General features: G+C 43.0%; 1 protein-coding gene across 2 annotated transcripts in view; it reads right to left on the minus strand.

Moving 5' to 3' along the window:
• The window catches only part of TOX4 (TOX high mobility group box family member 4), a 315,932-nt gene that overhangs the window by 17,540 nt on the left and 282,319 nt on the right, over positions 1-16,073 (minus strand). For both annotated transcript variants that reach the window (XM_069238267.1, XM_069238266.1), the window contains exon 8: positions 15,652-15,830. In XM_069238267.1, the coding sequence (XP_069094368.1) occupies positions 15,652-15,830 (179 nt within the window). The remainder of the gene's footprint in view (positions 1-15,651; positions 15,831-16,073) is intronic.

A 16,073-nucleotide genomic window follows, 5' to 3' on the forward strand; every position in this document is an offset into this window, starting at 1 on the left:
GACAATCAGCTGTGAAGACTCAGGGCTTCATATTGTCTCATCATCTTCAACCTATAGATGGAGTCGCTCGGTGCTCTACTCTCAGACTACAGATTCATCACCAATATGCCGATGATATACAACTTTACTAAAAGTTTCTTCTGCTGAAGACATACAATGCCTCAAACACTGCTTGCACATCATACAGAGTTGGATGTCCAAAGTCTACCTGCAGCTCATCCTAACCAAGATAGAATTCCTGTTATTTGCCAGAACAAATCTAGCTCAGTAACACAAACCTTGAAGGCTTTGCACTTCAATTTTCACTGAATGCCAAGTCACTTGGATTAATTCGGGACACTAACCTCACCCTCAAGGAACACATTGTCAAAAACAATATAATAATGCCTGGTACCTGCTCTCTATACTAACAAATGTCCACTTCTTCTCGACAGTGACTTAAAAGCTGCTGTGCAAGCCCTCAGTCTTGCGTCTGGATGGTGGTAATCGCCTACTTCTAGCCTCCCAGCCACTACACTAGCAGCCCTTAGCTGCATCCTATGTTCTGCAGGACACATCTCATTTAGGAAGAAGAGAGGCCAGGGCACACCAATAGCATGAATCCTGATAATGTTCAAGAATAAATAGAAAGTTCGTTCTTGGAAGATGATGTGTAGACATTTATTATAAGTGCAGGTAGAAAGTGGAAATCTCAATCAAAAGACTGCGTTGTACAAAATTACCATGTGTCCAGAGCAGCCAGATGGTGATAAAAGGTCAAAGTTACAATAGGATGTTCAAATGTAACAATAAGTCCATACAGCAAAACAGCCAACACGTGTTTCGTCTTCAAGACTTTGTCCCCCAAGTGGGAAGGGTATGCCCAGATGTGGGTCCCGTGCTCACTATGTCACCAGATTCAAGCTAGCCTGGCTGAAGAGGGGTGAAACCCCGAAACCGGTCCCAGGATGCTTGTTTCTGGTCCAGGGAGGACCTAGTCTGGCAGTTCGGGCTGGACTGTTCCCATAGGGAACAGGGTCAAGACTGATTTACATATGGCTGGGTCCAAACTGGAATGGCATGGTGAGCAAAAAAACTGATGGATTAAACCCAGATCTGTGACTGGGTGTGAATGTTTGATTTGTTCTGCATTCCGTCCAACTGTTGTTTTTGCTGAGTCTTTGAGGCACCTCCACCCAGTGCAGGCTTTGTTTCTGGCCCCAGAGAGCACAGAGGCTCTCACCCCAGAGGGTCAGAAACTCATCTCTCAGTGGCAGGCTGGCACAGACCAGTCAGTCCTGCACTGAAGGACTGGATAAAATACAGGGGGCATCTCTAAGATGCCCTCTGTGTGCATTTTTTATTAAATCCAACACTTGCATCAGTGTGGGTTTATTACTCTGAGGAGTTTGATAAGAAACTTCCCAGTATTCAGTGTAGCCATTATGGAACTGTGGAGTTTGTTTTGACAAACTCCCATACAATATACTTAATATGGCCACACTGTACTTACAATGTACAAGAATGGACTTAGACACCGTAGGGGCATATTGTGAATGCAGATATGCCCTCACCTGTGGTAAAGTGCACCCAGCCTTAGAGCTGTAAGGCCTGCTGGAGGGGTGACTTACCAATGCCACAGGCAGTGTTTTGTGTGCATGGCACCCTGAGGGGGATGCCATGTTGACTTTGCCTTTTTCTCCCCACCAACACACACAATCTGCAATGGCAGTGGCATGTGTTAGGTGAGGGGTCCCTTAGGGTGGCACAACACATGCTGAAGCCCTTAGAGACCTTCCCTGGTCACAGGTCCCTTGGTACCACTGGTACCTTTTACAAGGGACTTATCTGTGTGCCAGGGGTGTGCCAATTGTGGAAACAATAGCACATATATAGTGAAAGAACACCGGTGCTGGGGCCTGGTTAGCAGGGTCCCAGCAGAGTCAAGTCAGCATCAATATTAAGCAAAAAGTGTGTGTTGGGGGGGGGGGAGGGGGCATTGTAACTGCAACAAGGAGCCATTTTCCTACACAGATAATGGCAAAAATAGATCACACCACAATAATACATATGTCAGAGGGTTTACAGGTACAACGTTTAGAAGGTCTCTAATTCCATTTTACAAACACAGGAGGGTCTACAACACATTTCAAATAAAAAAAACTCTAGATGTGTAACTTGAATATGCTTTTATAAAATTAAGGGATAGACCTTGAGAGCACAGCAGAAAAAAAAATATTTATCAAGGGTCAGCCCTCACTCCCTCAAAGAAAGAAATCAATGAAAACAGCGACTCCACCTGAAAGCAAAGAAGATCCACCACTGATAAGGTTCATCTTTAGATTACTGTTTTGCCTTCAGGACAAAGTGAAATCAAAATCTGCCAGAAAAGAGGCTATGAAACATTTTAAATCAGAAGCAGATTCTGAAGAAACAACAGCACCATCAGAAACCAGCCTCACAGAACGGCAACATCAGGCCGACAGAAAAGCCAAGAGGAACATGAAAAATAAAAACAAAAGGGATGCAAGATGTGAAAGCAAAGTAGAGCCCAAAATCTTGCCTTCAACTGGTCAAAACGATCACCCCAGACTATGACTGAGAAGCAGAGGCACCTATCTGGTGGATTGTAAGAACTAGTTTCACAGGCCACAAGAGCAATATTTAGAAGAAAGAAAAAAAATGACGTTTGATGTTGAGCAATAGGAGCTCCAGTTCACAAAAGTATTACTCCTACATGTGCCCAATGATGTGGCATTCTCTCCCCCCTCCTCCCAGAATTGTCAAACAGCTGGAGGGCAACAAAAAGACAGAGAAGCTTTGATAATTCTGAAGAGAGGGAAACAGAAACTATTTTAAGAGCGGAACACATGCGATGGGAACTATGTCTACAATAAAAATACACAGTATGAGTAACAGCCCGAGGAGATTTCAAAGACCACCTGAACTTTGATGGACTTGACTACTGAAAACAACCGGAACACACAGGTGGAATATCTAAGTTAACATTGACCCATACCGGGGGCTTCTGATACTTTTTGAAGTAAGCTATTAAAATATTTTCTGTTTGCAGTCGGTATTTAGAGGAATTACAGAACAGTGAAAACCAAAGAGAAGTAACACAAAGACAAACTGAGAAAGAGGTAGAAGAGAATAAATATGATATTGTGAGAGAGCAGGGAAACAGAGTAAATATCCAAATATAAAGGATGGTGGGGAACCTACTCATTCAGAGGTGGATAATAGAAACATGAACCAACTACGGAATGAGCGTGAGTAACCCCCACGCAGTCACATTTGTGATGCTAAATACAGAGGGTCTAAATTGATCTGTAAAACAGAGGGCACTACTGAAGTGGCTTTATGTAAAAAGGGCAGAGGACTAAACTATTGGCCACTGATTTAAAAAGAATGATAACAAAAATGCTTCCTTTACTCAATCACTTGACAGCTTTAACACCAATCCTACTGAAAACAGAGATCCCCTTTAAAACTGCATCTGTTAATAAGAAAAAGGATGGAAGGGTGGTGGGCTAGGGAGGCAAATTTCATATTAATAGTACAAGACTATCAATCTAGGCTTTCAGTGACCACAAAGAAGCCTTTTTCACACAACGACTCCTTACAAATGATCGATTCTTGGAAGAATTTAACTGCAGTCCTTGTTCCAAAACTGGATAGGTCAGGGCAGCCTTACCCTGGCACCATGCTGTGATACCCCCTGCTCTAACAGACAATCCTAGAAGACACGAATGTAAACAATATGTGGCATTCTAAACGCATGAGAGATTACCCTTTTTTTGTTCATAGATCCCATTAACAGATACATTTCTTTTCAACTTCATGGTAATGAGTGAAACAGTAATACCTACTGACATAGGTACAAAGCTGTGTCATCTCATGCAACAGTGATACATGTAAAAGATCTCACCTCAGTTAAACCCAGCCCCTGAATAGTTAGAAAATGAATGAGATTGCACTCAAAGATCCGGTATTCAGAATGAATATTTAGGAAGCCCTAGAAAATGACCCGAGAGAAAGTGGGGCATTGCAGGCCCTGGGCAACAATTTGGGATACAGCAGAAGCTGTTTTAAGAGGAGATTTGACAGCACAAACAAAAGTTTAAAACTCGCTCAAGTGAAATGGGTAGATTAAGAATTCCAAGTAACTATAACGAGACGCTATTCAAAAGAGACTAAACATGTACAAAAGGAACTGTGAAATGCTAGGAGAACTGTAAGTCCTACATTCTAAAGAAGCAGACAAACTGCTCGAAAACAGGCCAACTAAGAGAAAATCGAAATAGCGGCTAGAGTATTAGTATAGAAGACAGCACAGAAATAGAAACTTTAAAAAGGCAGTTCTAAACAGAGGGTGTAATCCAAATTAATAACACAAAACATTTGTATACTTTTACTGTGCTCTTTAGATGGTCGAATCATGAGCAGAAAGACTATCCACGAGGCACGAAATTACCCAACATTCCGGTGGAACTTCCAGGTAGGGCACAGCACACAATGGTTTCCAAAACTCATTTTACAAAGTATTTATTGATCGGGTTCCCCTAGTCCCTGCTAGCAAATGTATTCAATTCCTTTGCATAAATGTTTTTTTATGCCAGGTATGATGAAGTTCACTCTCACATTGACTTTAAAACTGAAGAAATACCTGAATGATTGTGGCTCGCAATGCACAATAGCACTTTCGAATTGTGATGTAAAAATCTACACAAAGATTCTTACAACCAAACTCAAGAATATATGGCCCACTACGATTTTACCTTACCAGGCGGTATTTATGAACAACAGGCAGACAGGGAATAATATGAGGCTAGTATATGTTAAGCTACCAAAAAAGATACCCAGTTACTCCACCTCTTAGACAGAGAAAGCGTTCGATAGTGTCAGATGTGATTATCTGACATTCAACAGAAAAGGCGTAAGGTATATTCACCAATTTTTAACACCAATCCACTAGACTGAAAATCGGTTCTAGAATATGATTCCCTCATCTCGTCTAGAGGAAGAAGACAGCAATGTTTGCTGTCGCCATCACTATTCACTTTAACAACAAAACCCTTCCTACAAAAAATAATGGTCAACCAGAGCAGTGGAGGTTGGATGCTTACGTCTGTCCACCTCAGAGAATTTACACCTTTAACGGGGAGTGGGATCATCTTTGTCATGAATCATTATAGCACTTCCTACCCTTGTCTGTTTTTTTGCATTCCTAAAGATAACAGATAAGAGACTAAAGGCAAAAGGAGATTGTAAAGCTTAAGATTCTATTTCATTCAATTATCGAGGTGCTTCCTTTGTGCTCTTGACTCGCCAAAGGTAGCAATAGCAATCACAGAAGGCTTACCCCGTGGTGCAGAAGAGAGATAGTGGCTGGAATATAGCATAACACAGTATTTGCAAATCGAAGACTCTTCTAGACTAGAGCTTAATTTAAAGGGCAGTATGGAATGAAACGCTCAAAATAACCCTACAACTCACTGTGCACACCATGCACATACTTCGATTCACCTATCTCTGTCATCCACCCTGCCGCCCCCTTGCTCCCCAAGCCTTTTTTCTGGCATCAATGTGGTCCTCGATCACACCACAGACCATACTTTTGTCCCCTAGAAAAATGTTTATGACTATCTACATGCTAGACACCAAAACAACATTAAGAAATTGGAAATGAGCGGTACGGATGAAACATTACTGTCTACCTACCCACCCCTATAGAGGGCAATAAAGACTTTAACCCAAGAAAGATATACAAATTGGATTTTATATGCATTTCGCACGCTAGGCCTACTGTATTAACAAGTGGAACCCAATGTGCGATAACAATTGTATATAAAAGGACATCTATGGAGTAACCTCAATCTTCCCTTGGACACAAATGAAAGATCAGGTGGTCAATGAGAGCTGTGTGTGTGTGTATGTGTATATATATATATATATATATATATATATATCTATATATCTATCTATCTTTCCCTCTCTCTCTCCCCCACACAAATTTTTAGAGAATAGTCTATCTCTACAGCAATTGCCTTGAATCTCCACAAATTGTCAGATTTTGGAGTTGCGACACTAGAAAAGTTGTGCATAGTGATCTGGTAAAGAGTTGCGCAGTCACCAGTTTGCGGACAATATAAAGCAAATGCATATAAAATGATGCTGAGATTGTGCTTGACGCTTGCAAGATGTAAACCAACAGAGAGGAGCCAAATGGATGTTGGAGAGGATGCAAGAAATGAACCTCATATATGCATATGTGGTAGTAGTGATGGAATGTAAGATTTTTGGAGAGACACTTGTATTCGTTGTGGATTTGGGTAGGCTAATGCTGACTGAGTGTTAAGAATTGCTCCTAGATAAGGTTGAATTTGTGCTGGCTGAAGGTGAGATTTATGGTAATTGACTGTGAACCTAATTTGTGTAGGGTATCTATTGTGTGTGCTGTTGATAGTTTCGAATGGTGCTAGCTTTTATTAACTAGTCGTCTAGATAAGGAAAGACATGTATGTGCTGCCTTCTGAGGTATGCTTCAGCTAGACATTTTGTAAATACTCTTGGTTCTGTTGTTACCCCAGAGGGTAGTACTTTGAAATGATGGCGCTTGCCTGCTATTACAAACCTTAGGTATTTGCAGTGAGCTGGGTGTATAGGAATGTGGAAGTAAGCGTCCTTTAGGTCTAATGCTGTCATGTAATCTTGTTTTTGTAACAAAAGAATGACATCCTGGAGAGTGACCATGTGAAAATGCTGACAGGATATACTGATTTAGAGGCCTGAGATCGAAAATGGGTATGAGAGTATCATCCTTTTTTTGGTGTGAGGAAGTATAGAGAATGTAGTCCTGTCCCTTTTTGACTGATGAGAACTGTTTCTATTGCCTCTTTTAGAAGTAGAGATTATACCTCTTGTTTCAGCAGAGCAGCGTGTTGAGAGAGAGCCTGTAAAACCAGGGTGGAATGTTTGGAGGAGTAGAGATGAGTTCTAGGCAATAACCATTGTGGATAATTGACAGTACCCATTGATCTGTTGTAATTTGTTGCCAGTGAGAATGGAAATGCTGCAGTCTTCCTCCCACAGGCGATGTACGTTGCTGTGGAATGGATGGGAAGTCATTGTTTTGAGGAGGTAGAGGCACCCTTTGAGGTAGGGAATTTACCCTTGGACCTGAACCCTTGAAAGATCCCCTAGTGTAATATTGTTGTCCCTGTTTTGAGTGGGACGTAGAAGCCTCTGGAGCTTGTGATTTAAATCCTCCTCTAAATTGAGGTTTACGAAAGGAGCCCCCTAAATGGTGTAGTATAAAAGGCTCCCACAGCCTTTGCTGTTTGAGTCCATTTTGAGTTTATCAATGGTTGTGTCCGCCTGTACTGTACTGTCATGCCTAGCTAAAAGGGCTTCGGAATTAGCAATACACCATTGATTGGCCACTTGTGTTGCTACCCTTTTACCTGCTGCATCAGATTTGTGGCTCTCTGTCACGGGGAGGAGTATCCCCAAAGGACTTGCTGTTAGCACGCTTCCTGGCTGCATTGACTACAATGGAGTCTGGTGGTAACTGCTGGGATATAAAAATTGAGTCAGTTGGTGCAGTTTTATTTTATTTTTTAAATCACTGAGTATCCTGAACTGCTCCCAGATAAGGCAGTATTTGTGAGGGTTGAAGATGTGATTTGAGGTAATCTGTGAACCCCAAATTGTGCTGAGGATTTATTGTGTACGGAGTGTGTTGCTCGCATGTTTGAATGGTATTGGTTTTTATGAGCCAATCGTCTAGATAAAGTTTTGGCATTTTGTATTTTCAGTGGTGGTAAAGAGGTCTATTTGGGGTCTTCTCCACTTTAGGAAGTACTGTTGAAGGACTTGTGGGTGGAGTTCCCATTCGTGTTGCCGTATCCTCTGAAAATTGGTTGCCTGAGCCTGGGAAATAGTCTGCCACTAAGTTAATGTGGTGATAGATTGCCCATTTCCATATTGTTTGAGCAAGATGTGACAGCTGAGATGAACTTGCCCCCCCTTGTCTTTGCAGACACTACATGGCTGTTGTGTCTGTATGAACTAGAACCACTTTGTGCAAGGTGTGGAACAAAAGTCTTCAGTGCTAAGAAGAGTGCTTGAAGTTCCCGGTAACTGATAAGTAAAGACTGGTGACTGGATTCCCATAGACCTTGTACTGAGGTTGGGGAGGTGAGCTCCCCAACCTTTCTGTGATGCGTCATAGTCAGAATAATTTGAGGCACAGGGTCTAAAAAGGGCCGCCTCTTGGAGAGGTTGGTAGAATTCTACCATTGCACAGAGCGGAAAGTCTAGCTATCCAACAACACTAGATCTTCCAGATGACCCTGTGACAGACCACTGACGAGACAGACACTGCTGTAGGTGGCGCACGTGCAGTCTGGCACGAGGTATGATGGCAACCCAAGAAGATATAATTCCTAATAGTCGCATCACAGTTTTCACTGTCTAAGCGTGGTGTTCCTGTAACTGGGAAATCAAGGTTTGAAAAGACTGAATCCCAGATGGACTTGGATTTGCAAACCCTAACAGCACATCGAGCACTGTTCCCAGATAAGGTTGTATCTGCAAAGGTTGGATTCCTCTAACAGTGGCATTACATCTTGGAGGGTGACCATAAGGAAATGCTCTGAAAGAATGTGGAGACTTAATGGTCTGAATCTAGGATTGGCCTGAGTGATCTGTCCTTCTTTGGTATAAAAGTATAGGGAGTATACTCCTGACCTTCAATGTGATAAGGGGACTGCTTCTAAGACCCCCTTGAGAAGGAGGGATTGAACCTCTTCTTTTAGAAGTGAACTCCAGACATTAACCATGTTGGATAATTGAAAGGACCCACTGGTCTGTGGTGATATCAAACCACTGTGGGTTAAAGTAATATAGTCTTCCCCCAACTGGAGAGGTGTGAGGTGGTGGAAGGTGTAGATAGTCACTGACTGGTATTAGAGGCAGATCCTCAAGAGGTGGATGCCTTACCTCTGCCTTTATTTATGCCTCTGAATGATACACTAAAGGAACCTCTGTTATAAATGTGAGAGACTTGTTTGGATTGGGAGGTGGCAGACTCTATAGACAAGGTGTTGAAGCCTTCCCTGAATGGTGGACGACAGAAATTACCACGTTGTGTAGTGTTTAATAGTGCCCTCCTTGATTTAGCTGTCTTAGAGTCTAAGTTTTTTTAAGTGTGGTATCCACTTGTCCAACTAAGTTTTCCCTATCGAATGGCATGTTGAGTACTCTGTGCTGTACTTCCAGCCTGAATCCTGAACACCTTAGCCAAGCATGCCTGCGTATGATGATGATTCTTGTATTGAACAAGTTACTTACCTTCAGCAACGATTTATCTGGAAGAGACATTTTCTAGTTGCAGATACCTTACCTCAGAATTTCCCCAGGTGTCAGTCGACTCAGCCTCCGTTGCTGGCGTTGTGGACGCAGTCATGAACTCTGGCCGAATATAGGCGCTGCCTCGGTGCAGTGACGTCAGTTCTTTTCTTTCCACGCCACGCGCTGATCCGGAGAAGAGTTACCCTGCTCACTTTTTGATCACGTGCTGCTGTACCTGCGGCATCTATCGCACAACAAATTGTTGATGACAGCATGGCCTTCTGACACTATTTCTTGTGCACTTTTGCGATGTACCTCTGTGAGGTAGTGAAGGAGATCCTCCATTTTGTCCCAGTGAGTCCTATAGTGCTAACAGTGCTTGCGCATTGACGATAAACCAATGACAGGCAGCTTGTCCTGCTACTCTCTTTCCTGCTGCATCTATTTTCTTACTTTCTTTGTCAGGAGGGGGTGAATCTCCTGTAGAATAGCTAATAGCAAGTTTTTGTGCAGTGCCGACCACAATAGTCAGGAGGGATTTGAGCACAGAGGGTCAGTAGGTCCTGCTTTGTATTTATCAACCCTAGGAGTGATAACTCTTGACCTCATGGGTTCTTTAAAAATGTAATCCGCATGATGAAGCATGCCAGGTAGCATGGGGATGAATTGACTTGCTTTGTGTGTAGCTGTAAGCGTGTCAAAGAGGAAATCCTGTTCAATAGGGTCAGTGTGTAACTGGACATTGTGGAATGCCGCTGCTCCTGCTACCAACTGCTGATATGATGTAGAAACTTCATGTGGTGATGGACATGCATGGTTTAGATATGGATATGGGATCCGGGTCAAATTAATCCCATGGATCTAGATAATGAGATGCGTCAACCTATGTTGTCATGTTGTGAAAACTGTAGTATGAGGAGGTGAAGAAGATTGTGGAGGTGGAGTGGTGGAAAGAGGAATTGGAGAACGAGGAGAAGGCTGAGGACGAATTGGAGCCTCGTCTTTGGAGGCCTTTTGGGGGTGGAGAAATGTCCAAGATCTCTTCAAAGATTAACTTCCTCTTTAATGGCACGGGGGAAGCAATAATTGTTCCTGTTCCTTTTTGATTGTGGAGCTGGTGCTGACGAGCGTCCATGACCTCTAAAACTGGTTTCACTGATGAAATAGAGTCAGACTTTTGAACGGAGTCCTTTATGAGGCAGCACCAATTTCTTTCTTTCTTTTTTTTTTTTTTTTTCCAGTTGATGCGAAGAGGTCAGCTCCAAATCTGATTTTGAGGCTTTTTTGGCCAATGCCGAAGCCCTCGGTTCGATAGTCCGGCTCGATCCTGAAGCTGTATGCGAACCGGTCGAGCCAGGGTTTTATGCCGAAGATGTTTTGGTCTTGGCTATCTTCGGTTCCGGGCCGGTAGGTGGGGCATCCAAAGGAAATTTTCAGATCTGACCATCACCGAAGGCAGTGGTGGCCTTAAAACCTCTTTGTGGGGATTTTTCAAAGTCTTTGCTTGGGGATTAAGGGTTATTCTTCTCACAGGTTTTGCAGAAGACACTGGTTGAGTCAGATGTACAATCCAACATCGAGCGTCAGAGTCCTCGATGGACAAAGCCTTCTTTTGATCTGGCTCCTCCTGCGTGTGTTCTTCCCCGAAGATAACAGGTGTGTTCTCTGGATTCTTGGCCTCCATTTCCAGCCGCCATTTCGAGCCAACGAGTGTCTTTTTCGATCGAAAGGAACAGCAGGCATCACAATTCTGTTCTTTGCGATCAGAGAACAAGCACAGATTACACACAAGATGTTGGTCTGTGTGGGGAAATTTAGTGACATGGAGTATGTTCCATTAACCCTGCATAGTTAGATGCCACGTGGAGTAGGCCTGAGAAAAGCGAGTAAGCCCCAAAGGGCAGTGAGTTGGTTCCCAGAGTCAAACCGGCAGTTTTTTGAAGAGGCGCAGATGGAAAAAGTGCAAATAATAATATTGTAGAAAAAGAACCGAAAATCTAACCGAAAGTGAGCTGAAACACAGAGCGGAGGCACACACTTCCAAACCATACAACAGAGAGAAAACAATCTGAAAAAGGAGTCGATGCCCATTATCACCAAGAGGAGGAGTCACTCAACCTCATGACCTGAAAGACGTTTTCGAAGAAAAACAACTTGTTCAACTCTGGACCCAACACTACGTGGCAGGAGTATGCAGAGCATGTGTATCTACAGCCACACATGCCATAAACAAATATATTTCTGCAGCCTACAGCACAAGCTAAAAAAGGCCAGATGACATTACGTTTTCATTCTAAACAACCGCCCAAAACAAGAAATCATTTCATTAATACACAATGACTATATTAACAGTTACACAAACATTGATTTTAAAGGAAAAAGAGAGGTCATATAAGCCATTATTAGCCAGTAGGCTGCCACTGAAAGAGTAAATGAGAAAAACTGCCACTCTACCTGTAAGAACCTCATAGTGGTCTGTGTGTCCAATCATGCCTCACAGGTGAGTTAGGTCAGGTCATTTTTACAGAAATTAACAATCCAGGATACTGAATTTGTTGAAAGCTACAACAGTTTCTGTCTAAAGAGGCAATAGGGTTGCTCATGACAGATGTGGATTCCCCTGGAAAAGAACTAGGATTGCAAATAAGCAATTTTCCTACTCTTCCAAGAAATCCTCACAGTCATAAGCACTGAATAGAGTAGCCATCCCATCCCACAAAATGTGGACTTGAAAACAAGATCAGCTCCAACAAGAATCCAAAAAGATTCCTTAAAGAAGTCTGCCCTACTTTAGTATCTGCTTTAGAATCTTAAACAGTCTACCTACAAATAGTTTGTTTAGAGGATGCAAAACCTGTTCTCACCAGACAACAGGTGACAAAAAGATAGACAGATTTCCTTCTTACTGTGGTTTTATCCCACTAGAACTTTAGAACTCTTACTATCAAGAGACTAATTCTCTTTCAGCTCAAGTGGAAAGGTTAGGGAAGAAAGTAAGCACTGAAATATGTGGGTTGATGTGAAAGTCTGACACTACCTTAGGAAGCAAACTTGGATGCGTTCTCACCACCACTCTACTGGAATGAAAAACTGTACAGCTCTTCATAACATAGGGCTTGAACTTCACTTACCCTACAAGCTGAAGTGATGCCCACAAGAAAAGCCGCTTTCTATGTGAAATGCTGCAATGAGGCTTCATATATAGGTTCAAATGGGGGTGCCATCGGTTTGGAAAGGACAATATTACGTTCCCACAGAGAGGGTGACCGAATTGGAGGGAAAACCTTTTAAGTCTTACCAAAAAAACTTTGACCAGATGAATTTTTAAGAAAGGTGTCGGTGAAGGAGATTTCCTACAGGCAGTACTGGCAAAGATAAGGAATAATGATATCTTTGTGACAATCAGAAAGTGATCATTATGTGTACAGTGATCATTTTGTGTACACCATAAATAAAGCCTTTTTCATTTGAAATGATCTGATCTTCTAGTAGAAGGTGCTTTAGCCTCTTTAGAATGTCCCAAGCATTCTTTAAAAAGGCCTAAATGTAAATATTGGATGGATTCAGGAGCCATGCTGTCAAGCTCAATGATGGAGGTTGGAATGTAGTATCTTAGAGGTGCCCCCTGAAAACCTAGTAGTCCACTAGTGTGCTGGTTGACTGGTATCGACTAGCCTGCCAGCTCAGATGAGTTTCTGACATGCTGGAGGTGAGAGCCCTCTCTCTCTCTCTCAGAGGCCAGAAGTAATTCCTGCTCCAGAGGAAGGTCCTCCAGCAGGATAGCTAGTGAACCTGCATATCAAGGCCAGGGACCCTGCCACCTTTGATATGTGACCCTGGCTTCCCCCAGACCTGGGTAATGCCACCCACTGCCCTGAGGCCCATTTGGCACAAGGACAGGCAGGAAATTAGCTATGCAAGTAGGTATGCTGCACTACCAGGCTAGTCACATCCCTAAGGTGGGCTGTCTGATGTGCTCCACGAAAGAGGAGTTCCACCATCTTGTTTTTAGTGGAATTACAAATTCTGAGATAGGGTTATCTTCACTCCCCACAGGAAGTGGCCAAATAGGGGCTGCAGTCATGCCAGGGGTAAGTAGCCTATTGACTACTACACTACACTCCCCTAAACAGCCCCAAAGTGAGTATTTAAGTGGCCCCTGATACTAGGAACTCAAATTTGACTGACTAATGAAGGACAAAGAAGAGCCGACCAATGCAAGAACTGTGGACTAGCTGAGAACTTTGGTGCCAAACCCTGCCTACCTGCTCCAGTCGTGACAACTGCAAAGACCAGACTCATCAGCAGCAGTGCATTCTCCAAAAGCCTTGGAAGCCTACCAGCACTTCGCCAACCAGCCAGCATCTCTCTTGGAGTGGAGAAGCCAGTTCCCTGCACCACAAGCACCAACTACGACTGTCCGGTGCTCTGTTGTGCTGACCATTGGGTCCACAGAGGGAGCATCATGCTAGGAAGAGAATCTAGAGTGTCCAGGAGTGCAGCCCCGTCAACATATCCTATCTATGAGACGCTGAGTCCCACCACCAGTTGCAAGCACCAAGGCTTGTTTGTGTTCAGCCAGAACACCACTGCCACAAAACCTTACCTGCACGACGAGGGATTTCAACAGCGGCCAGCTCCACACCATAAGTCGTTCGGCTGTGCTCCTTTCCCTTCATCTGTAGGTGACCCAAGAACCGCGAGAGCATTTAACTTGCCGACAAACTGGACAAAACACCTATGCACTTGAGCCACCCAGCACTGGGTCGTTGAAATAAATCGACTATCTCTGCAGAGCAGAGACCCTCAAGACCCCCCTCCCTCAACCACCACCCTCTCCCCCCTCCCCCCCCCCACCACTTCTGCAGCTCTTTTCTCACAGGTACTGCTCCCAATGACTTCAACGCGTAGCGCTTGAGGCTACAGCCAGTAGGAGCACCTCCGCACCCAGACACGCCAGGACAGGTAACCTGAAACTGCTGGTGGTTCTAGAGACCTTGGTCCCTACATAACTTAAGTCCACAAGAATAGTCCTGCAAGTGACACTGTGCAGTGTATGTTTACCCCGTAGGATAACATTACCACGTTCAAGGTTCGGGCCTCAGATTTGACAGCTGTATTTACTGTTATTTTAAAAATCACCAACTCAAAAAGTACTTATTCAATCTTGGTTTCTAAATTAATATAAAAATCTGTACTATTTTTCTAAATTGGCCTTGTGTTTCTTCTTCAGTGCGTGTCATTTATAGAATCAGTGTTCAACAAATGCTTAACACTATCCTCTGATAAGCCTTAACTACTCATCCACACTACCACACAAGAGAGCATTAGGGATTATTAATTTAAGCCCTGTAAACCAATAAGGGTTGACTGGACTAGCTGCATGGTGTACCCCTACACTGGTACACTACATAGATAGCCAGCTTCTTATAACTATTGATGAGGATCTCCTGGAAGAGAACCTTTTTTTTCTCCCACAGTTTGAGCACTTCAAGCTTCACACTGTGGTCAAAACCATTGTCTTCTTTTAGACATAATTTACAGAATTTGCAATCTTTTGTTGAATGTGTAGGTGGTAAACAGACCATAAATCATATGGAGACAAAAACAAGCAAGAAAGTTTGGTGAAGTCAAAAAAAGAAAAACTGACGTGACATAAACCCTCGCAGACTACAATTTAAACTTCTAGATGTGTTATAATTTCCTCTCAACAGAAGCCAGAAAAAATACGTACCTTTGAGGCAACTGCCAGAACAAGGCATGCTGGAAAATAGAAGATGTATGTTCCTTATTTCTACTTCTGTGTGCATTAAGCACATTAGGCCCATTTTTCATTTGTGTAGTTTATTTCTTAATTCAAAGCAGTCTTCTACAATGTTGCCTTATATACGATTGAAAGTTAAAGAAGGAATCTGAAACAAATGTAGCCTATTAAGGCTTTGGAAATTCTGCTCGCAAATGAGAAATAACAGATATTCAACCCCTAATAAGTAGGCATGACAAGTTGAAAACTAAGTGTTTTGGTGTGACAACACACATGTGGACAAATTCTACGTTTACAACTATCAGTGAAAATACTACAATGGAGCACCATGAATGCCAACTCAATCACAGGTACCCAAGACAAGTCCTCTTGTACAGCCAGAGCAAAGCTTAAAGATATATATGTAAGAAAAGCTTGTGTTTAACACCACATATGCAAAAGAGGGTAAGTAGATCACTGTGTTAATTGTTCACAGCTATGGAGGTCCTTTTAGTGCTGGTACAATGATTTAGGCTGACATTCCACCATTCTTTATTTGGCTTTGTTTTTACCTGCAATGCTTGGCCACACACTCGTTGCTACAGTACTCATTGTCCCAGTCCTTGCTCTCCACAGGCGGGTTCCCACATCCGGAACGTACACAACGCGGCTCAGGGGAGTTTGGTTCAGGAACTGCAGGTGGAGAACTGCTTATCAGTTGTACTTCCATCTGCTGAGGTGGTGATTCTACCTATAGAATTAATTTTAAGACACCAGAGGTGGAATGGTGGTTAGTTTGGGATAATGCTGCACTTTAGTATATCGTCAGCTTTAGGGGAGTGAAGTGAAATAAGATTTAGCACTTGCCATCTTTCAATAACGTTCAAAGCAGACAAGCTATAGTGGGCAGGCAACCCAAAACATTGGGAAACAAAGCAAAAAAGCTCAATAAACTTGATCAGTCGTGTTCCTACAGAACGGGAAATCAGTCACT

Source organism: Pleurodeles waltl, chromosome 6 (assembly GCF_031143425.1).
Source record: "Pleurodeles waltl isolate 20211129_DDA chromosome 6, aPleWal1.hap1.20221129, whole genome shotgun sequence".
Classification (NCBI taxonomy): domain Eukaryota; kingdom Metazoa; phylum Chordata; class Amphibia; order Caudata; family Salamandridae; genus Pleurodeles; species Pleurodeles waltl.